This window comes from Ptychodera flava, chromosome 22 (assembly GCF_041260155.1).
Source record: "Ptychodera flava strain L36383 chromosome 22, AS_Pfla_20210202, whole genome shotgun sequence".
NCBI classification, from domain to species: domain Eukaryota; kingdom Metazoa; phylum Hemichordata; class Enteropneusta; family Ptychoderidae; genus Ptychodera; species Ptychodera flava.
The window spans coordinates 6,542,097-6,567,542 of NC_091949.1; the positions used below are offsets into that span (position 1 = coordinate 6,542,097).

At 36.1% G+C, this 25,446-nt stretch overlaps 1 protein-coding gene across 2 annotated transcripts in view; it reads right to left on the reverse strand.

Moving 5' to 3' along the window:
• Positions 1-25,446, reverse strand: part of LOC139122554 (disks large homolog 5-like) — a 114,151-nt gene that overhangs the window by 55,107 nt on the left and 33,598 nt on the right. The window contains exons 1-2 of one of the 2 annotated variants that reach the window (XM_070688046.1): positions 13,039-13,082; positions 1,999-2,061 (exon numbers count right to left, since the gene is read on the reverse strand). In XM_070688046.1, coding sequence (XP_070544147.1) covers positions 1,999-2,061; positions 13,039-13,081 — 106 coding nt within the window. In that variant the 5' untranslated portion in view covers position 13,082. Of the gene's footprint in view, positions 1-1,998; positions 2,062-13,038; positions 13,083-25,446 lie in introns of those variants that run through there. The other variant, XM_070688044.1, reaches the window with a different exon arrangement.

Consider the following 25,446-nt stretch of genomic DNA (forward strand, 5'->3'; position numbering starts at 1 on the left):
AGGGAAGCAAAGAAAGGGGCCACGTGGCGTAGATTATATTCTGGTCACAAAACCTCCTGAAAACACTTGAAGTCAAATAACGTGAACCTCTGCAGGTACAGATGGACACAAATTACTGCTAGTGCTCATATTGGTTAAGTGTTAGTTGGGGAAATGGACACTGATTTCTTTACAGTGGTAAGAAATTACTATAAACTGATATTGAACAGATATATTTAATTTCTGTGAAAAAAGGCATCATATTTTTCACTCCAAGTGCAGTGACACAATCGAAAATTACTCTCTAGAAAACAAGGCAGTTGATGTTGTGAAATATTTCACAAACAACATGTTTCCATTCCGGCTTGATGGCTCTTTCCTACTTGCTTGTTAGCCAAGTCTATGTCTTGAATAATATCATCATCAGCCTATTCTCTGCACATTATTCCCATCAATGGATGCTTAATTGCTGATATAAATATGTAGGCTTTTTTCATTTGTTTAATCACTGATGACCAACCACATAAAAAGTCTGTGGGCGGTTGATACCAATTTCCATCTGTTGTGGTCAAACACAAATTTGACATCTATTGGAGTACTTTTAACATTCAGAAAATGCAGAAAATGTTGATAATTTCAAACGCCTCATGTTCTACAGGAAAATATCTTGACAGACAAGTTCACAAGTATCAGTTGAATGAAATGGGCACTAATAATGCACAACCAGGAGGCAACATAGTCAAGTGAATGTGATTTGTCATCATTGTGGAACGGTCAAACCAGCACATCAGCCAGCAATTTATTACATAATTTAATCTGACAACATACTTGATGTACAAGGACTTTCCAACAGCCAGGTTTATATGAAGCCACATTTACGATAGCTGTACCAGCTTGTTGTTTCACAAAAGCTTGGTTTGATTGGTGACAAGTATCACTACCAGAAATTTTATATTTCAAATTTTTTTTTCATGGGAAAATACCAAAACGTGAAAAAAGTTATAAAATTTTCAGTACACACTTGCTGGTTAAATATTTATAGATGAAGAAATAGTGAGTCAACTAAATGCATATATTGTTCCAATCAGGGGTATTACAATGATATTAGTTGTGAATTTATTTCATCATCTGAACATTGACAACACAATAAATTCTCTTAATTATCTATTCCACATATTACCAGTAAAAATAAATATTCCATCAGCGGGGTATTCTTATACATTATTCCTCTCATGTCTTGTACACACAGACATTGAAATTTCAAATTCATTTATAGTTTTCTGTCAACTTTGGCATATTCCATTGTCAATCTCTTGTTCTCTGATGTTCAACATTCATAACTGTTCTAACATAGCTCTCTCTCTCTCTCTCTCTCTCTCTCTCTCTCTCTCTCTCTCTCTCTCTCTCTCTCTCTCTCTCTCTCTCTCAGAGCCCACCAGCGCTCCCTCACACCCTTCCTAATCCCCTGCAACACTGTCTCCTCCTCTTTTATCATTTGTATCATTTGCATATCTCTCACTCATCCTACGGTACCTGGCCTTTCATCCTCTATCATTTTTCCCAAACATCTCCCCAGAGAACACACCACCCCAGGAAAAAGAAAATTAATCTCCCCGATGTCTACATGTTAAAACAAAGCTGGCTTTAATCTCATAATTACCACAGCTGGAAGCAAATCCCACACTCTCACAATGCAACACGCACATTTTATTCTCTGAAGTATCATAAAATCTCCCATTTGCAAAGCATAACCACTGGCACTGAGGTTTACGATTCACTGCTGTTTCCATGGCAGCTAAATACAACCACTATCTAGTGCAGATGATCTCCAGTGCTTTTAACTGGAGAGATAGTCATCTTTTCTGTGTGCTGACCCTTGCCTGTGAGGAACCCACTACACGCTTTCTCATCATGACCCCCATTAGGGATATCAAGACACAGCAACCTATTCAGATTGTATTTAGAATCCTTGGATTCAACAAAATATTGAATACTTAAAGCTCTTATCACTTCACTTACTTCTATGATCTGTTTCAACGTCTGATTCCGATGTGTATGATGACACTGTTGACTGAGAGGAACCTGTAAAATACAAAAAAGACATTGTTTTTCAATAACTCTGGCTATCAAATTAATTAGTCACTAAATGAAACTTTGTTCGGCTAAAATGCGATAGAAATGTCAAATTTGTCACAGAAGGATGCAAAAGCAAAGTTGACCATGGACAGATTCCATAAATTTCACGCAAAAAAGTTAAATTCGGAAAAATATTTGGATTTCATTTAAATTGACATATTGTGCACTGACTTTCAGAAAAATATTTTAGTCACATAGAAGTAAAAGTGTAAAAGATTTGCTTATTCAAAAAAAATACTCTAATTGTATGATGATTGTCGGTCAAGCATAATGAGTAGGAGTTATTTTAAAACATGCAGAAACGTGTTCGTCGTACTGTTATTAGAACAAATACAAGATCAGAATAAAAACAAATGTTTAATCACTGTGTGTTTGCAATCATAATTTCCAATTGCCCGCAATAGATGCCGCATTACTGATTCTCAAAACACAGTACCCTGAACTTTCAGATCACGATACTTTCAGTCTCATTTTTCATCCTTATTGCGACAACAATCCCCACAAGATAGACTACAGTTGATGAATACAGATTAAAAACATACATGCATCTCAGGTGTTTGGCATCGCAAGGCCATTTGGTTTTTGTTTTTCTACGGATATTCCGACATATCCGGTTGGGTCCCATTGGAGACCTATTTCAGATGCCAGAATTTTGATTAACATTGGCCGACTTGGACCGATTTAATCCATCTATCTGTCTGTCTGTCTTTCATGAACTTTCACTTGGATTAGTATGTGATATTCATGAAACTAATTGGTCAGTTTTAACAAAGCTGCTACCAACCTTGTTTCATGCTGTCTGTGTCGCTGTCATACTCATGCTTCACACAGCTGCATGAACACTAGCAAACCATACTCACAAGCAGAACTAGACACAAATCTGGCAGATTGCCTACTTATGCAGCTAAACCATTGTGGCGTTCAAGTACACACTTCAACAAATGCACTTTTCATAAATTAAACATTGCTACTTTAAGAGACCTTGTCAATGAGTTCTTGAAAATCAGTCAGTTCAAACAATTGACTGGTTACGGCAACACAAAATAAATCGTGGTTTTCAAGGACGCTGACCAATGCAAAAATGAAGTACATACATACTATACATATTTGGTTAATTGACGATAAATAATAATTCTGTTTAGCTAATTTCAGAATCATCATATTCAATATAATCACATCGTCATCATCATCATCATCATCATCATCATCATCCCCACTATCCATGTCATCACCAGTAATTTTATTAAAATGAAGTCAGCTTGATGTATTCACAAGGAATAGTATAAATGTCGATGATATCAAATATTTCCAATAAGCACCCCTACATTTCAAATCATAAATCTCTCTATCATAACCACACCTTGTTTTTTGATGGTAAGACTGTCAGACAAACAACCAGTACAACACATTTCAACATTATCCTAGGGCGCCATGTTTCAATTTATCCAATATAACGGCACCCTTACAAAAATAGATTACCACCATACAAATGACTGGGTCCACTGATCTATAGATGCACCTTCATTACTTAAATCCGCACTTTGCACAAACTTTGGGAACTTCAATATACAACATGCTTTTACGACTTTATTTGTATGTCGTGCACACAATATCCACCACATTACTTTCTCCATGTCAAGATGAACCTTAATTCTAAAGTAATTTAGATAAGGCTGTAATTTCTGTTGGAAATCAAGTTTTAACATGCAAACAAGTCATCGTTGATGACACAGTCCCCACTTGTTAATGGGTACTTTGATTACATGTCCTAAGAGGATAGAGTCCTCTTCATTAATTGAGACATGCCCAAGTTTTGGCTAAGGACACGAAAAAATTGTAACAAAATGGCTGCCATGCAGCCATATTGGATCATATCAAGAAACAAATTGACATACATATGTATGACATAGTTTAATGTCCTTGTACCAACTTTGAATAAAATCGGTTAAGATATGCCTTAGAGTATTATGGCCCTCGACAGGAAAAAATCGTAATAAAATGGCCGCAAGGCAGCCATATTGGATCGTATCACATAACAAATTGACATGCATATGTATGACATTAGTCAATCTCCTTGTACCAACTTTGAATAAAATCCGTTGAAACATGTCTGAGTTATTGCCTCTGCATATGAAAAAATCGTAATAAAATGGCCACACAGCAGCCATATTGGATTGTATCACAAAACAAATTGACATGCATATCTATGACATTGGTCAATGTCCTTGTACCAACTTTGAATAAAATCGGTTAAAACATGTCTGAGTTATGGCACTGTATATGAAAATATTGTAATAAAATGGCCGCCTGGCGGCCATATTGGATCGTATCACAAAACAAATCGACATGCATATCTATGACATTGGTCAATGTCCTTGTACCAACTTTGAATAAAATCGGTTGAAACATGTCTGAGTTATGGCTCTGTACATGAAAAAATCGTAATAAAATGGCCGCCTGGCGGCCATATTGGATCGTATCACAAAACAAAATGACGTGCATATCTATGACATTGGTCAATGTCCTTGTACCAACTTTGAATAAAATCGGTGGCAACATGTCTGAGATCTGGCTCTGTACATGAAAAAATCGTAATAAAATGGCCGCCTGGCGGCCATATTGGATCGTATCACAAAACAAAATGACGTGCATATCTATGACATTGGTCAATGTCCTTGTACCAACTTGGAATAAATCGGTTGAAACATGTCTGAGTTATGGCTCTGTACATGAAAAAATCGTAATAAAATGGCCGCCTGGCGGCCATATTGGATCGTATCACAAAACAAAATGATGTGCATATCTATGACATTGGTCAATGTCATTGTACCAACGTTGAATAAAATCGGTTGAAACATGTCTGAGTTATGGCTCTGTACATGAAAAAATCGTAATAAAATGGCCGCCTGGCGGCCATATTGGATCGTATCACAAAACAAATCGACGTGCATCTGTATGACATATGAAGTAATCCTTGTACCAAGTTTGAATGAAATCGCTTCTTGCATCTCTGAGATATCTGCGTGAACGGACGCACGCACGCACGCACGCACACACGCACGCACGCACGCACGCACGGACATGACCAAACCTATAAGTCCCCCCGGACGGTGTCCGTGGGGACTAATAACATTCATGTGATCCTCCCTACGCAGTGTAACTGATAATGGGAAGATGGCAACTTGAAATATCACGTCTTTGTCATGGTGGAGGCTTTGACATTTGACCTTTCAAATTCATTTTATAATATCATTCGTAAATTTCAGAGAGCAGTATAAAGAACGGTATAAATACTGAAGGAGGCCAGGCAAATTATAAGGATGAGAACACAACATGTACACAAGACATACAGCATCTGAGTTCCATACTATCAAGACAAAAGATTTAACAAATTCGATAAATCTTTATGACCAAACTGCTGGGTCTCGTTATCAATTTCTTTCTCAATGATTTAAGTGTCTACACACAAACATAATTTTGATGCTAGGAGAACACCCGTTCCCTCTCTCAATGAAGTTATAACAAATGTGTGAACAGTAAGAGCAGTTCTGCACAGCGCCCTCACACGACCAGACTAGAAACTCCTTTCTTCAGGTTCATATGTAAAACTTGCACATTCCTTCCAGAGAATGAAGGAAAAGCCATTAAAAATTAATTACATTTTTCCAAGCTCTCATAATCAAGTGGTAAATTTTCTCTAGAAAGTGACAGGAGGGAAAATTACATGTCTTTATTAATATTTAAAGATGCAATTATGATCAATTACAATTTGAGATTAATTCATCTCTAAGAAGATGCCCTTGGCGCATCATCAATTATGTTAGATTGTGACATCAAGTTCTAACCTGATATGATAATGAACTGTCACATATACGTAGAAATACTAGATAAAATAACTTTTATGTCACAAATCGTATGAAAATGTTAAAACAAGTCAACATACTTTTAATAGAGTTGAAGTTGAACTTTGAGATATGTTTTCTGTTGATACTACCTCCAAAAATATTTAAAAATTCAAATTCAAAACAATGAACAATAGTAAATGTAATTTTCCCATTTCAAAAATAATCTGTACTCAGACTATTGACAGACTTTGAACTCATGATTCTTGAATCAAATTTAACTTTTTATGAGATAATTGGAAAGTCATTGAGTAATGAGATATGGCCTCCACTACAAGGTCAGCATGAATTTGACTTGCTGTCATGCATGTAAATTTGAACTGAAAGGTATGACCTTTGGAACTATGGCTAAAACAAAAATTGTCAGACATGTTCAACCCTATTTCACACTTTACAAACAGATCTAATGTTACAGATCTACTGGCATTACAAAAGCTGGCCTTTTACCCTACTTTTCTTGTACACAAGGTCCACAACTACCATTGAAATCAATGGTAGTAGTAAAAAGGTTAATAGTAGTAAAAAAGTTAATTATGGGGAGGGTCAAATATTTACAAAATAGATTGACCACATCACTTGGGGATAGACCATACATATACATGTCTTTGCTCAAAAATGTTTCACCATGGAGATACAGACCAAACAACAATATAACAGCATAGTGACAAAGTTTTTACCAAAGCATGTCATTAGACCTCACTATATTTGCAATTCTTTCTGTGTAAACACTATTCTGGTCTGCAAATACTGTCTATTTAAAATTCACATATTTTCATGAATAGAGAAATTGGATATTGCAATATGATATAAGGAACAATCTGTGATAATTTATGCAATAATTCCAAAAGACTGCTATCACCAAGAATACACAAAAATTGAATGATTACGTGCTTTGAAAATATTAAAATGCAATGAATATGGCATGATTACCAAAGAATGTCTTTTATGCCTTTGTGATGACTTCTGGATTAATTATGCTCACTTCTCAAAGTCAACATGTTACAGATAAATTGGCAGCAAATAACACCTGTACTCTGTCATACTGCAGTGCCAGGAGAAGATGCAATAGCGCCCTCTAGAGACAGCAGAAGAAGAGCCATTACAAAATACAGCCTTTTCCAATGTTCTGTGGTTATATTTCTCACTTAAACTCACTTCCATTTACACTTTAATCTACAAATTTCACCTAAAATGCCACTATTCTCTAATTATCTCCAAACCTAATGCCCAACCTGGACCCACTGTTTGCTTTATCCTCATGATACACCACCATCAATAAATATGTTCCAGCTTCCATGAAATGCAATGCATCTCATCACCCATAAAACACAGTCAGAAAAAGCTCTTTCCAAAATGACTGAGTATATCAAAAGCTGAAAGTCCAGCATTGAACAATCCAGAGTAAATCCTCTGTTTTGAATCGCTAAAAAATGTCAAAGGAGTCGGTTCCTATGTGTTTCTTTGGCCTCATTGAACTTTAGGTGACATCCATCTAAATTGTACCTTCAGTAAACACACACTGTAAAGGGCAAAATCCTATCCTATAAAGCTTAAAGCACCGCTACAAAAAAACATCCCGAACATATGGACAACTGCAATTTCTCACTGTCAGAACCTGTCGATTCTTTTTTGACTTTTAAAGAGCTTCTTAACCCCAGCGACATTTCACCGCCTACGCAGTCTACTTTTCTGAACACCATTCAAAGAAGCATGATCAGACACCGGAGTCAACAAACCCGTAAACAAATATCCAGCCCTTGCTGAACAGCCACAACACTAGAGCTCCATTAGCTGTTTATGTTTCATGCACTTTCCATTACTTTTTTATATTTGTACGTAACACTTTCTTGTTCTACTCCTGAGTCATGTCAAAAACGCCCAGTCTTCAACTTATCAACACAGCCCATACTTGTGTGATGTACTCTGTTTGTCTCGGAGACTGGATTTTAGTCACCATTAGAATTAACCCTTTGAGTGCCAAATTCAACTTTTGTCTCCTGTATAAAATGTAACCCACACAAATTTTTTCAGTTTTTTCCAAAATTTTGATCAGAAACTGTAACCAATGAAAAGTTATGTCCACCTAGTCCAAAATTGTCAAAAAAATTACAGAGAAATTCATAAAAGTTGGTAAAATTTTACACTAAAATTTTGTTGGGAAAATTTACAGCACTCAAATAGTTAATTTGTCATCAACAACTGCATACATTCTACACAATGTGTTGGGCTGGCAAGGCAAATACCTAGCATTTCAACATACTTTAGGGACAAGAAAGAAAGTGTGTATTTTTTTTGAACAAAGATAATGAAAATATTATTTGATTTTCAATATCTGTCCCTTTCAAATTCAAGAAAATACACACACACCAAGATTATAGTATTCAAAATATCACGTCAAATCATGAAAAACTTCATATCAGAACAGTGTTTGAGGAAAATGAAAGTAACCTGTCCATCGTCAATCCCTTGTAAACAGATCCACACTCACCATTGGTATCAGTGGGTTTGGGCCAAACCATGGCAGATTGAAGGGTTAAAAGTTACTTGCCAGGCACCTTGACCACTGTCAAAAGTCAGCAGACACATCAACAAGACTGGTGTGAGCTCCTGTCACAGTGGGTAGCATATAGGCTCTGATGTTATCCATTTTACATTACCAAGACAGCAGATATATTGTTCATTAAAATGAGTTGATTCTGTTAAAATTTGTATCGACTACGAATCAATCAAACTTTTACTCCAGGAACAGAAGTTATACAGCCAACAAACACAAAGACATCGGCACAACTGACCACACAAACACAGCAGTGAGATTTCTCATACCAATTAAAAATGTGTTTTTTTTATAACTTCACCTATGATGATTAAGTATGAAAGAAAATGATCTCACACATTTGTCAGATCCTAAAAATATCCTCTTTTCTAAATTACAGTCATTCAAAAGGCATGAACTATGAGTGTAGTGCAAAATACAAAAGCACTTTGATAGTATCCAACACAACTGATCCATTCAGACAATTATCAATAAACATTAAAAAAATCCACGCAAGGTCAGTCAGGACTTCACCACCAATAAAAATCCACAAGGATGATTTTTATGAGATTGGTATTTGTCAAAACCTTGGGAAACACAAAAGTTGAGAGTCTGAAAAGATCTATAAAATGGATGTGTTCTTTTGGAAAAATCATTTTGGTCCTTCACTAAAGTGTGACACTACAATCACATGTAGGTGTTACAAGTGGAAATTTATATTTACCATGGTGCAACACTCATAACTCGTTCTAATGATGCTAAGAACAGTTCCGAGGAGAGACCTATTTTAAAATCAAAGCGGGCAAAATCCAATTCTTTAAACACATCTGTTTTGACTTCAGAACTATGAAATACAACATAGCCAATTGTAAATGAATCCTTTCCACTCCAAACATGTCTTATTCATTTGTTTTTTTCTCTTTCTTTCTCTTTTTTTAGGTGGGATGTGTCACTAAACTCTCTATACTTTTTTACTTCAGGTACGGTGGTACATAAATCCATGTATTATACGCACCATGACTCTAAATAACCAACCTATATAACTGTCCGTGTACACTTAATATAAATAATTTTCAATATATTCTTGGACAATGTAATAGTAACTTTCTGCAGCAGATAGCTATTAATTTTCTTCTTTTTTTTAAGTCTTTAATCCTGCTTTCTGATTTTGTTTGAGAGTCATCAAAGCCTGAAGTTTCATTGCCAATGGCATACTTGTACTCTTCACAGTGTAGTAATTTTATTTTTGTTTTTTGTTGTTGTTGTTTTGTTTTTTTTATTTTGGGGCTTTTTTGGAAACTTTATTTTGACAGCTTCATTTTCCCAGCAATTGCACAAAAATTTATGATTCAACACTGAATTTAAAATCTTTCATTAATATCCATACAGACCATACAAATGTCTTATACCTGTCATATCAGGTATATCAGATAAATGTGTATAAATTTTCCATCAAAAGTGTAAATCTGACTTATTGTATATGCCTTACATAAGTAAATATAGCACAGCGCCCTCAAGCACTGTACCCAACACCTGCTATGTGAAGGTCATTGAAGGTCATTCACAGATTTCCTCATTGTACAAAAGTTTTAAGTCGAAACTGAAGTCCCATGAACAGGGCAAAATGTGTATCAAAACTGAAATTCCTGCATCTGTAGCGTAACACAGAATAACATAAAGATATGTGAACAAAAAACGCGAAATTTGCAGAAATCGGAAGCACTGGCTCAGGACGATTAAGTAGTACTGCCTTTCATTTCACTTTAAAAATAATTTTGTTCAATCCTTCTAAAGCTTTGCATCCCCTTTTTAGAGACGTTGTAATCTGAAACAGAGATCAATTCAAAAAACGATGACTGTTTCAGAATAACTGAAAGGGAAGCTAAGTATCAAACCAATGATCACCGACACACTCATAGCAATTTCAAAATATTGCTCAACCATTGCCCACAAATCATGACAATTGAAACCAATGCACAGTAAACATGTTCCAGCACTGCGGAAAAACACTTTTTTCTGTGTAAAATACACGGTGCAATATAATTCAACGTGGCAAATTTCCATAACTAGCAACAAGGTCATTGTTTCACAGTCTTTTTGATTGGTTTTCTTTCCATATCGAACACATTGACAAAGAGGCTGACTGCCAATCAAATGCCTCCTGACATCCTGTTTACAGCAATAACACAAGTAAGTACATCGATGACTTATCGTTACTTTCATTATGTAAGTATTTACGTATTGACAGTCAGACAGCATATTAGGCAGGCTTCATTCGATCAATGACGAAACAATTTTAGTTGGTAACAATAATATAATAAATAATATAATCAATCAATCAAAAAAAAGAAACAAAAACAAAAATAATAGATGGGATGACAACTTCAAGCATTTCACAATCAACGGTGTATTGATAGTTGAGGTCTGCTGACCAAAAAGTTAACTGTATTTTGAAAAAGGTAGTTCACAACAACACTCTTCTGTTTGCGTATGAATAGCCCGGTTGATGTGTAAAACAAAACTTTTTAGTGCCCTGTCAACCTTGTCTAAACAATTCCCAGGAAATGTTTTACAGACCAACTCAAGATTAGAGTGATCCAGGCTTTAGTCAACTCAACATATCACAGGATGTAGTCAGCTTTCTATTTGCCTATTAATACGCCACAAAAGAGATTTCCTGTCAAATTACTTTTTTCTTCGAAAACAAAAGCAAGATTTTGGATAGCTATTTACAGAAATCAATACAACTACAGATAAACATCAATATGTCAATCAAGTAATGGGCTTTACATAAGAGGGCAATTTAGAATAGGTGTGACCTTCTGATGACCTTTGAAGAGGTCGTTCTGTATTGATGGGACTTATAAATCAGGCGTATGCCCACAGACCCCAGGAACAGTTAATATTGTTGACAGGGGACAATTACCACACAAAGGATGTATTGCTTCATCCTTGGACCGGGCTCATAGTTGGACAGTTTGCGTGAAAAACACTGGGGGAGATTTTCCCACGGGCACTTTTGTCGTAGTTCAGTACATGAAAGCAAACAAAGTCACCCCTTTTGACACCCGTGAATGGTATGATCTCACGATTTACGATGTGTGGGTTGTTCCATTTGCAGTGACTTAGGTTGAGACAGTTATAAATCTGCCTTTTTGTTAATATTTCTTGACAAATCAAACAGATAAAACCCTCAAATGAAAATTTTTGAGATACAATAGTACATGTTTTAAATAGGATGTAACTAAACGATACAAAAAGAAACAAAACATGCAAAAGGTTTTGGCAATTTTTACAAAACAAACACATGAAAACATCAACAAGACCCAAGACCAAACAAACACAACTCTTCCACTTGCAGAAATATGATTAAAATGATCAAATTTGCAACATAACAATTTGCTGCAGTTCAACAACCAAAAATGAAAGTTGTATTACCTGTCATTATAGTATGCAGGTTTTTGTTGAATTTACGGATAAGAAATAAAGGTATGTATTATCTGTAAACTGTACTTCAAAAATGAAAGTGTTTCACTAAATGTCTCTTCCTCTGAACCCTTTCATCCTGTCATTTTGAGAAAAAAACTTTAACCTTTACCTTCAACCAAAAAGATAATCTAAAAGTTGCATATATGAAAATGACATAATTACATTTTTGTGTTTTTAATTTAGTTGGACAGTCTTATTTTACCTACAAATGGAATGTATTTTAAAACCTATTTTTCTGTTAATTTTACCAAGTACATGTTTTTGCAAATGTTGAAACTAGTAAAAATCAATTTCTGAAAAATGGCACACAACAATGCTGTCATTAGGGATTATATGTCACCGCCTGATATTATCAGTATTTTGGCTCAAAATTTAGTTTGAATTATTTAACACTAACCTTGACCTTAACCACTCATCTTAATTACAACCTACAAATTTCAAATGCAAAATTATTTGATCTGTCGTACAGTAGCACCAAAGTCCTTGATTCGAGTTGGACTTCATGTAAATGAAAACACCTAAAAAAGCCTGGCAGAAATCCAAAAATGGTCGTCACATATGCTCATAGTCTCAAACACAACACAAACAATGGGTACAGTGTATGCTAACTAAAAACAACTTCTATGCATGTAGGGTCCTCAGACGGACAAATGGCCCGTATATACAACACAGAATGCTGTCTGACCGGGAAAAAAGTTGTATAGAATGCACTATGTACAGAAGTCACATCATGTTTGCCAGCATGCCTAGCCCACAACCTGTCGGTGACAACCAAACCAGAATGTGTTGGAAACATACCACAATCAAACAGATATTGGCAAGGTACAGACACAGAGGGTCAGGCATAGTACACAGTAACGTGTTTCGTAAATATTATCCAAACAGTACAAAAATCAAGAAAAGAGAACAGAAACACATCACATTCTTTTTATCAAGTGTTACAAAACAAAAATGTCAAAGCCCAAAACACAATTTTCAGAAAAAAAATTCACATTTTACCTGTCCAGTTGAAGAACACCTTTACCGGGTTCAAGTCGGCCATCTTGGAATGTTTGCAGATCAAATTTCACAAAGTTAACACAGGAAGTAAAAAAATCCAACGATTTCATGCAAATTTGAACATTTTATTTTGAAAAGTTGATATTCTGATGACTAAATCTTTTACATTTGTCTTTCCAGTGGAAGAAATTCTTCATATCTTGCAAATTTCAAAATCTCTGTTAAAAATTTTCCATGCGTTTTTTATCACAAATTATTGTATTCTATGGCTGAGCTATGTTTCCTGGCAACTATCTCGTATGCATCGATACACTCTTATCCATGCATGACCTGAAACAGTATCATCATTCTCTGAAGAACACATTTCAATCCCTGGAGATACTGTAGTTAATGTACATAAATTATATAAAATTATCAGGTGAGAATGGCTTGTTCTTTATTTAAGATGCTTTCTAAAAGGTTTTCTTCACAATCATGTTCACTAGTTGATAAAATACGCATGTGTTGGCTGCAGCGCTCACAGAGATATCTTCCATTGACAAAACCTGACGGTTGGCAAAACATAACAGCGGCAGCTGTGCCACGTTGAATTGAGAAAAACATTTCCACTCCATGACGAATAACTGGAAATGTTCCCAATCAAAAAAATCTATTCCGACAGTTTGTCAAAACTTTGGCAAAACTGAATAATACTGGGCCCTTACTGAACTGTAGTATAATTTACTGTTACCTTAGAGGGTCTATCTATACTTATTCACCATGACAGGCACCCTTAGACTAACACTGTAACCATGAGGATGTGACCCAGTGTTTTAAAAAGTTGGGCCAAACTTTTCTGCATTGAAAACAAAACCATTATTCCAAATAAATATTTCCCAACAAATTTGCGATAAATTACAAAACCTATCTAAGCTTATTTGTACACCATGACAAATACACGATTGCCACACAGAAAAAAACTACTCCTGACTGTATCTGACTCAAGCCTTGAAAAGTACCTTCACACATCTGAACGACCAGAGGTGGGATAGGTTCCCCCCTTGAGGGCAGTATTCAATACAATGATTTGTGTGCCTCGGAAGCCAGGAGCCCTGGAAGGTACAATTCTGACAAAAGATGTGTGCTCACACAGTAGTTCAAAAACAGGAAGCTGGTTCCTCTACAGCCCGGGGCTTTCCAACAGAAGGAAATCAACCAGTCAAAACTGCTCCCACGCAATGTATACACGGCTCTAAAAAATAAGGAGGGCACCTTCGCTACATAAAGACATCAAAAAAATGATATAAGAGTTAAGGAAGATTTCAGTTCTTCAAGAGTTTTAAAAGTGAGGTCTTTGTTCCAATTTATACACATAAGATTGTTTGTCCAACTCCTGGCCAAGTTTTTGCTGGAGGCATTCATTTGCTTTTCCCCATCAGTTGAATGGTGAGCACGATAAATGAAAATCTTGTCAAAAGGACATTTGCCAACAAGAAACACAGTCACCACCTGGGTGATACGAGTTTTATTTTGGCTTCCCTAATGCCAATAAACAAATCAAAGAATTACGCGAGATTTTCCGAAGTCAGTGAATTCAAATTTTCATTTACATTTTGTCCATGTTCTGACCATACATGTACGTTTGATTGGTTGTACTGGAAGTACTTGAGGATTAACCAAAACACTGGAAACTTCTTGCGTTACCAGTTGGTTAATTTCTGTTGTAGCAAATAGCCAGAGCCCTACTTTCCTCTCATTTGTTTTTAGCTAGCTTATTGTGTACACAACATCAGATATATACAGCTGTTTATCAGTTGTGACAGTGATGTTAATGGCTATTGTTCTTTGTTGTGGAATAAAGCAGGCAGGACTGGTTGACAGGAAACCAAACACCACGGGTAATGTACTGCTCCAATCAGCTCAAGTTGAACATGTGGTCGCCTTTTTATTTGTTCAACCGCGTGAACGAAAGTGGAACGGGAGAAAAATTACAGAGCTTCTATTCACAGTTACAATGGGAAACCTGATGAAATTATATACATCTCTAGCGACTAATGGTTCGTAAATTGCGGAATCGGTCTCAAACATCAGTACCTTGGTTTTCTGATTTGCAAACAGGAGTCAGACAGAGAGCGGATGTCCATCAAAAGCACATTTATCAGTCCATCGAACATTTGACAGGTAAACTGGACCTTTATTCTCAGTCAGTCAAAAACGGTCAACTTTAAAAACACCCCATGGATGATGTCACATGTCTGACCCCTAACACAATCAAAGTACATGTACACCACTCAACCCCTATCGGAAGAGACCCACTCGTCAGTTCTGCATCAGTTTTTTTCCCACCAGACAGTCAGCAATTACCCACTCGTGTCATCAGTCTTAACACACACCTGTAATTACCTGCACAAAGGCAGCATTTACCTTGGCTCATTCTCCTTGCTGCAAACGTCAATCTTAATGAACAATTATATTCATCACCATCTCTTCTTTACATTCCCTCAGTACAACATGACAGATGGACTCAAAATGTTGCCCTACTTTATCCGCTACCCCACTTCTCTTCGTTTGGCTAAAATTGCTTTCTCCTGCACTGGGCCTTCACTCACTACAATTCTGTGATTTTCTCTTGCATCCTATGATATCTTAGATATTAAAAGATAATTTCCAGAAGCAGCAAGATTTGTCTCTCAACTGATAAAACTCAGCCTGGAGACTAGAAAACACTTGAGTGATACACGGCTAAGTTTAGAACTACCGCCCTCCTCTTCCTCCACTCAGCCCCACCCCGTCCCGCATCCGAGCCAATTCAAACTGGTCTTACATCCATCAGCATCCACAGTACACACGACTAATTGATTACAAAATCATACAATTGTCATTACGTTTGTTTTGCAGTCAATAAGAAGTATGGTAGCTCAAGAAGACAGAGATAAGTCAGAAAGTTGATCACAATGAAAACCACACTCTAGACGTCTTTGTCCTGACCAGGACAAACATGGCGTTTTTGGCCAGATGTTGAACAAAGCTGTTACTTTCACAATAGCAGAAGTCTGAGCTTGCTTGAGATTTGTGATTCATAATGTACCTTCTGGATGAAGTTTGAATATCAAAAAAAGACTAGAATTCCCGATCACGACACCATCCAGATATTTTTCAGAATTCTCCCCATTCCTGAGTGAGGAGTTACCGATGTGACATAATTATGATCAGACGAGCGGATCGGAATTTGCCACAGAGAGATATTTTAAACATTCCATTAAAAAATTCCAATGTACAATTTACAGTATTTTGGGCAGGTCCCACACAGCAGCAACGGCCAAGAATGCATTTAGTAAAGTAATGAAATGTTTAGTTGGAGACATGTGTAAATTTTCCTATTTGTAAGAAAGAGCTACGCCCATGACCTTAACGACCCAAGACACTGGTGGAGTCTTCATACCACCAAAACTTCTCACATGCACATATGGTAAACACCAATAGGAATGTCTAAATGTTGTCATTCACAAAACAAATTTCAGAATATAGTAGACGATCAAAGCTTCATGAGATATCTTCTCTTGATTAAAGGTAATTATCATAAGATTTGCGTACTTCAACAAAGCTTATTAATATGCTTGCATAAATTAATATCTTCACGTCTCCAGTTCAACTATCAGATGAAGTCAAGATACAAGTTTGGCTGCCGTGAAAAAAAGTGGATCATACCCCTCTGTAGTGCTATATCAACCAAGGGTGTCTTTCATCTGAGATAGAAAGACTCATACTCTCTAGAATAAAGTTAGAATGTCACAATGCTAGAAATAATCACAGTGTTCTTCAACTTAGCAAAAGACAGTTGTAACAGATATTTCACAATGATTGTAAAATATCCAATTGCTGTAATTGTGATGTGTTTGCTGTATCTTTTTTCTGTTTGTAAAACACAGTTTCTTGTTCTACTAAGGTCTCGTTTAAATGCCCGGTGTGGAGGTTGTGAACACTGCCTGTATTTTCATGATGTATAAGTTATTGTTGACAACTGAATTTTCAAGCGTAGTCTTGCTGTCATTTGTCAATGACAATATCTTATCGTATTGTACACAGTACACAAGGTTTTTCAGGCTAATACTTCATATTCTAATCCACCCTACTTTCACCAAATGAAGAAGAACAGGGCATTCTCCTTTTTATTCAAAAAGTAATGAAGGATGCTCAAAAAATACGTTACAGCCTTTTTTCAAGCATGATGTGAAGACTTCACAAGTTGCCAAGAAGGCTACAAATACACACCACTGTATAGGGGAAGTGTAAAACTTTTGGTAGAATACGCCTCGGGGATGGATATATGTATTTGGACTCTCAAACTTTTACAATACTGTTTTTGGTCTCAAACTTTTACAATACTGTTTTTGGTCTACCACTTGTGGGGGCTCATTTCAAAGCTCATGGGAGTGATTAAAATTTTTTGCCAGCTTATATTTGTGAAATTGGAAAATTTTATTTTTCCACACAGAGGTACACAGAGAAGCAGCCATTTTGAATTTTAAAAATTAGAAAACTGAGGGAACTCTGTTTCTCTAGTACCAATATTTGTACAGTGACCCCTGATTTTTATTCTTTATATTCTTAATTTTGAAACAGAACATTTGACACTTTCACTGAGGAAAGTTTGGGCAAAAGTTCACATAAGTCTTTCACATTTTAGGTGCATACTACATTAAACAACAACATGAAGGAAATAAATAATTCTAGAGCGTGTCCTGAGAGACCTGACACTTGTATATCAAGGGAGACTGTCATATAGAACACTTCAATGAATGTCCACCTGTTTGAAAATAACAGTCAAATTGAACGGTTATGACACGACATCCTAAACCACCTGTTACAATACTTGACATGTCCAATCCTGAGTCAATGATTAACAACTTCCACAGACAAAGTACGTATCTTGTACTTGAGTTTATATCCGGCATTCAAAAATTGCTTCAGTAAAATTTATGTGCCGAAGATCTCATGACTGATCTGCTTATATGAGTTTCATGGACAAGGAAAATCTGTTTTCACGATTTGTACGCCAGACAGAAATGGGTTTTGCCTCTATTTCCTTTCCAGAACAGACATCAACATTTCGCCCCTAATTTCACAATCTCAGAATAAACATCCTCATTTTCGTACATATTTTGTACCCTCCCAAGTTTTCCATCATTTACTTTGAAACCAGTTCTGGCCTCATATTACCTAAAAATTTCAAGACAAATTTACACGCAAATCAACAAAAGTGGAGTCACCAGAGCATATCAAGATGGTATTAAAGACTGTGAAATAATGGTGAGAAGCTACTTTTCAACATACAAATAGACATATTCAAAAGATCAGATGTGAAACTTAAATTAAGGAATGGGAAGATTTTCTTGTTTAAATCAATCCATGTTAGAAATGCAGAACTTTCACACATACGTGATCAGTGTACCTACATGTACATACATCCTGGCCTTTACAGTCACAGCTGTGGCTGCAAATCTTTGATGTAAAGATTGGATGTGATAAGAACAAGCAACATATGTGTCCACTCTATCTTGAATTTTGCATCGAGAAATAAATGACAATGTGCATTTTTGTCTGAATCACAAACTGTCTACTTTTTTGAATCATTTGAAAACTATTTGCTTTATTTTATTGTGGCGGGTTTTCTCTAATTCTGTTCTACCGTTGATGAAATATGGCTGTATGTATGTTCAAACAGAAACAACACGCAACTCTTGAAATGGACAAAATTGAAATAATAAATAGAATTATCCTTTGAAATCAGATAAGCCAATACACGAACCTAATAAACTGGGGCCATATGTTATTGCCTACAATTTATATTGGTTTCTTCATTTTGAATACAAATAAAGCATCCTTTGGTTATTGATAAAAGCTCATTAAAGATAGGATGCAAACATGCATGTGGCACTGGCTGTTACAAAGACAGTCACTTCTTCAAGGGGAGATGAAAGTCTTGACTCAGCTCAATAATCAAGTCTCTAAGGGTAATCTCGGAAAAGACACAACATATTAATCTTGTAGACAAGCTATCAAAAGAAAAGTGGATTTTTTTAAGAATTTAAAAATGTCACCAACGGTCAAATCACATGACTGTCACACATGCCAATGACCAGAGTTCACCTTAACCTGGGTCAAAGGTCAATGACCTCTGACTAGACACTACTTTTGTCCCCTATGCCAGAGTATATCATTAACTGATCTAAAAATAAACACCCAATATCAAAACGAATCAGCTTATCTTCACAACTCATGAAATGTGTCCACACAAAACAGTTCTGAACTATCCAGTGTGTTTATATGGGTTTTTTTCTTGGGTCAATCACGCAATCACATGATACCAGATCCATTGAGACATGATTGATAGGGCTGTAATGTCCTTGTACATGAGAGCGGTGGTTGATGGAAAGCTGGGTCATTCGATTATTTCACACAGGCATTTCTACATTTCCCCTGATGCATCTATAATTTCGATGCAATGCCACTGTGTTCACAGGTATGGTTGGATCTCTGTATGAGTATACAGGGGAAACTGAAAGCGTTGATAGCAAGTGTGGACTAAAGGATGCCATCTTTAGAAACATAAATGGTTATTTACTTTCTATCTATAATGAATAATGCATTGTTGGCAGACAGTACAATGCCTCATTCCAAACCCAAGTATCTCTACACACCATATTATGATAACACCAGTTTGCTTTCACTTTCAGAAGTAACCATAGTGGTTCTCTATTGATGGAAATGCAGTTCTCTTCATCAGTCTCAAACATTTTTGTTTCACATAAGACACAAGATGGCCAACACTACAGTATACATGTATGACTGCTTGAAATCTCACTGTCACTGTGACTTGAAACCTATATGACACCACTTTTTTTTTTCTAAAACTACAACTACAAAATTCAAATTCAAACCTTTGTGTCAAAATCATCTCTTTGACTCTTCAAGGCCTATATTCTTGGACAACTTTGGATACTGGTATCTAATTATCATGATCCAACCACTGTATACAGAAAAGGGCTGTATATCAACAATATTGTGTACAGAAAAAAGGCTGTACATGTACATCAAGGCTCATACCCAAAAGGTGAAAGTTTACGGTTTCATTTAAAAATGTCAATTTTCAAATTTCAATTTTGAATATCACGAAAATTCAAACAAGGCATCACGTCAGTCGTCCATTTGTTTGTAAATTCTCAACTACCTCCACAACTCAGTCACATAAACAGTTGCACCTGTTGTGGCCAAAAAATAATCCAATATTTATTCTGAATTTATTTTTAACCTAGAGGGGTCATCATTTGTTTGTTTGCACATCAAACATGCACCGAATGTGGGCCATTTCAAATGTTGTGTGTCTTGCTTTTACTTCAAATCAGACGTAAGAAAATGCCGTCTGCAAGCCAACTTTGCATTTTTTTATCAATGTGAAAATCAAAGCCAGTGTTAAATTTGTATACGTTCAGTAGATAACCATGAAAACAAGAGAGAACTTTGATCCATAAGGTCATATCAAGATTAAGAAGTGACTCTAACAACCTGTTTTGACTGGTTACAGCGTAGCATCGCCCAAAGCAGACACTGATTGACCAACACAGAAGCATACAAGTTATTCTTTTCAGACCATAACTACGTTTCCAAGAAATGAAGTAACTCACCTATGTGTTTACACCTAATGCTCCGACTAATACTTTGTAGTAGTGAACTCTGAGCAGAAACTGCTTCTGCAATCTTCCTGTACTTCAAACACCGCAGTAATAGTAACAACAAGTAAAGTTATTTCATGAATTCTCACTCAAAAAGTTCTTACCGTTGATCCGTACTGTTCTTAGATTTTCACCAACATATCAGTTTATCCAAACTTGTTTGTTCCTGCAATGCCATCCATCTTTATCAAACTTCACAAAATGTGAGTTGAGTCGGCCAGCACTGAATCAACAGTGAAACTAGTGAGCTTTGTTTAACATTTCATACTCTCACATCATTTTTATTTTGTAAATAATTTATGTTTAGTTTACCCAGTATAGAGTGAAACCAGTTTTTTTTTATATTTGTTCTGCGACTGCTCCTTAATCTGCAAATTAACACTTTTTTTGACCATGAATAATTTTCTCCTTGGAGATTCATTCAACAAAGAAGAAATCGCACATTTAATTTTCTTTGCATTGGATGCGATACAAAAATGTCAATTTTGCAGTATTTTCTCGTAAGGCACTAAGATTTTCCTTGAAGTGAACTGCACTCGTGTAGTAAAATGAAAAAAGGAAACCAACCAGATGTGAAAAAACCGTAAAAACAATCACAAAAATCGTGAGTTGCAAAGGATTTACGGTTGACAACAGCAAATAATATGAGACAAGGATACGACATCAATCACAAGCACTTGTCAAGGACACAATAGATGAATAATACCCTGAAAATATATCTCAAATTAAAGTTTGGAAGGGGGCAGCTGGCACTGAAAACTTAACCATAAAATTGGTGATCCAAAGTCGAGATTTCACAACAGAGTAGGGAAATTGCATCAATTGATATTCCAGTCAGGTTGCCATGGCGCAGAACGAGAATGCACAATTGTCTTGCTGCAGGAACAAAGCTGCCTTTTTGTGAAATATTTTCAGGAAGATTCTCTGTTGTTATGCTGGGAACTTTTCACTAATTTGAACGTCTGACAGAAATTACATATACACTAGGGAAAGTACATTTCATCTACGGTCCTGTCCATCTCACACAATCTATTGTGTAAAGTGGAAATTTCGCATTAATTCAAAACATACCGGTTCAGAAATTCATACGTCATAATTTCACAGGGCTCTTTGTGATACCAAGACCTGGCGCTACTTGTCAATAGCAAGGTGGTACAATCCATCATATTTTTTGATATGGTTGATGCAATATACAGGTAAGAAAGAGCAAATACATGGTGAGATCCAACTCAGCAAGACAATAAACTTCCACTAGTCTAAATTTCAACAATAATACTGACAGCATACAGATACTACAAATTGTCGGATTTATCTACATTTTAAAAACGATCGATGAGTTTTTGTTTTCACATATTTCTCAACTAACACTTAAAACAATCACATGATCCTAGTTCTATGTACACTCATTTACTTTCAAACCATTCTAGGAGTCCAGCAAAGAGGTATAAATGCACCAGGATTTCAAAACTGATTGCACTTTCAAGTTTCAGATATTAGGGATTTGCCAAATTTCCAAATGTCTGATTACAATTCCCAATGCAGATGGGAGGTAGCATATAAGCAATATACTTACCAAGAATCAATTGGTTTATGCCCTAAAAGTACACCCACTCACCGATTTCCCTCCAAAATTAAGCTGGTGCAAAGCATCCAAATGATACAAAAAAACCTGCGGCAACATCTTCCAAAGTTGGCTCAGCTGCTCTGAAATCCTTATGATGTACACTAATGTGGTTGTAATTCATGAACATTAGACTGGAACTGAAACTACTGGGGCGCTTAATACTGCGCATACACACCCTGTTCACATGGTTTGGGAAGCCCTTCAGATTCTCGCATTAAATTATACAGCCTTCCTACTTTCTGTGATATTCTCTTGTTCTTGGTGTACATAATTTATACATTTTTCTCACCTATGTGGCTACAAACTGTAAAATCACAGCTATGGCTACATGTATGCAAAATGGACTACCTCAATCACACAGCACCTGGAAAACACTTGAGGTATTCTAGGCCTCACGGTAACAGAAAAGTGGGAATCTTCCGACACTGACAGATCTGTCCATAAGAATATCAACATTTCAAAATCATTCATTGTCCTTCAATATTAGATGCCGCACCTGATCACACAAAACATCACAAATTCTGTGTAAAGGAATATATGAAAGCATGATCATTGAGAGAAGTTTACACAGCCTATGACTGACAACCTTCCCAAATTTCATGACACAATTCCATGTTGGTTCAGAATATCTAATGTATTCCAATTTCTGCATAGCGTTTCATCCTGATTCTCAATAAACACAATGGCCATCACATGCTTATTTGAATAACTAGGCATCTAAAAATACCTTGTCTTTAAAGCATTTTGTAATTCATGAACACATTTTTGATTAATAAGATTGAACATACCATGTCCTTATGATGATCTCATTCACAAGATAATATCTCTCTCTCTCTCTCTCTCTCTCTCTCTCTCTCTCTCCCTCTCTCTCTAAATTGTCTTGAGAATGATGTTTTATCAAAGTCAGAATAATTTTGAAACTGTAAAGATCAGCTGCAAATTCATAGCACAAATAAAATTGTGTTAAATTACAAAATTAAATCAATTCTTAGATGTCATCACCAATCTGAGGCGAAAGTGTCCAAAAACTTGTCATGCTAGCAAATTCAACACTTGACATTTTTTTGATCAGAATACAGATGACCTGTTTCTTGAATATAAAGGTTCACATCATTTTTTAAGAGGTGACATGCATAGAGAATTGAAATCTGATTGAAATTTTAATCATGGATATAAAAATATACTACCTATTATGAATTTATCCCTTCTGCCTCAAATAATTATTGATTGCATACTGCACACAATAGAATACCCACCTCCTTGTCATGTCACACCAAAACAGCAAACTATATTTCATTTTTTTACGTGTCAGTAAAAATTATTTATGACTATATATTTCTCGTTTGGCCTGACTAGCTTGACCTTGGTGAAACAGAAACATTACAGCAATATAAGAATGGCAAAACATCAAAATTTTAGAGTTCTCATCCCTCCTAATAAGACAGCAAAATATTGTGAAAGTTGACCTGATTTCTGGCAACCAGAGACGACAGCTTTTCATCTGCCTTGAAGCAGCAAAGCTATTGATTTAGAACAAATTGTCATAATCAGACATTTTGATTCAGGGACATGTCAAGAAAAATCAATCAATCAATCAATCCTGACAGAACAAAGCATATCTGTCACAATAGATGTATCCCACAATGCATTGGTGAATCTTCAGGGAATGACAAGATAATCGATTTTCGAAAAGCTACCACCTATAATAGGTAAAGGAAAATCATTACCAATGAAAAAGACGTTTTTTTTGCGCCTTACAAACCATCATGTATGTGAAAACATGCATTTGCTCAATTTGCTCAGCTGTAAAGACCCATTCCCCAATAAAGGGGCCTACATAACAGTTTTCTGAACTCTGTACCTCTGTCAAAGAGTTCATGTGCAGAACTCCAACACAGCCACATTGATCAGTTTATTGGCAAGATTTTATCCCCTGAAAATAACAAATGGCGAAATCTGGTCTGCTTGGCGATAACCAATGATGCAAATCAATAAATACTTGAAACTGTCACCAAAACTATGGTTCAATGCATAAAAAATACTGATAAAAAAGATAGAACCATTGCCACGTGAATGTTACAAAGTTCTGTACTGGTTTAGTTCCTCTGACCTTTGAACTTTGGCAGACCACAACATGGCTCCTACATCTTGGACAATCTTCCTAAACACTGGAATGCATTTGCAAACCTGTAAAATGGTCAACAACGTCCCTGGTCTTGCAAACTACTGCGTATTAAAACTAGAATCTCTCGCAGACGACACTGTCTGTTCGTCTAAGAAATGCAAAACATCAATAATCTTCAATCTGACCTTTGACACACCACTGAATGACATCATTGGACCACTTGAACTCAAGTGTTTAACAGTCCTTGGGAGCTAAACCTACTTCAGGGTTGCAACATAATTTTCACACCTTTTTGTTTGTTGTTTGCCAATTGCTAGTATGTGGGTAGATTCAAAATTCAATTTGCGGTTCGATTTTTCTGACATCAAGGCTAATAACAATAAATCAAAATCCAATTATTTACTCAGGTGATGTGGTTTATACAACTTCACCTTTCTGTAAAGTTCAGGACGATATTTGAACTACGTGTGCTGTAGGACACACACTCTTGGCTTTCCATCCTTAAATGCCTGCCATGCTGTATGCAAGCACACTGTGTAAAACACAATGCATCTCTGTATTTCTTGAACATTTATTTGAATTTTGTGACACGTTGGCTTGTGACATCCACTTTTTACTATCAAAGACCAAATTAGTTGGCAGTAACTCACGTTTGTCTAAAATCAATACATAACAGCATAAAAAAGTACCTCCTACGACATGATCTTTCACAATTTTTGGCGGGAAATCATACAGATGACTTATTGGGCCACAGCAACAGAAACCTTAACAGAATGCACATACTTCAACAGCTACTACTAAGAACATGTTGTTTCAAATCCTGCTTTCATTTTTTGTGCAAAGATGTCATGCAACCCTTGTTCTCTCTCTGTTAACATCACGCAATATTTTATCAAGATTTGTCACTTTGATAAACACTCCTGAGAGAATCTATTTTTATCCACAAT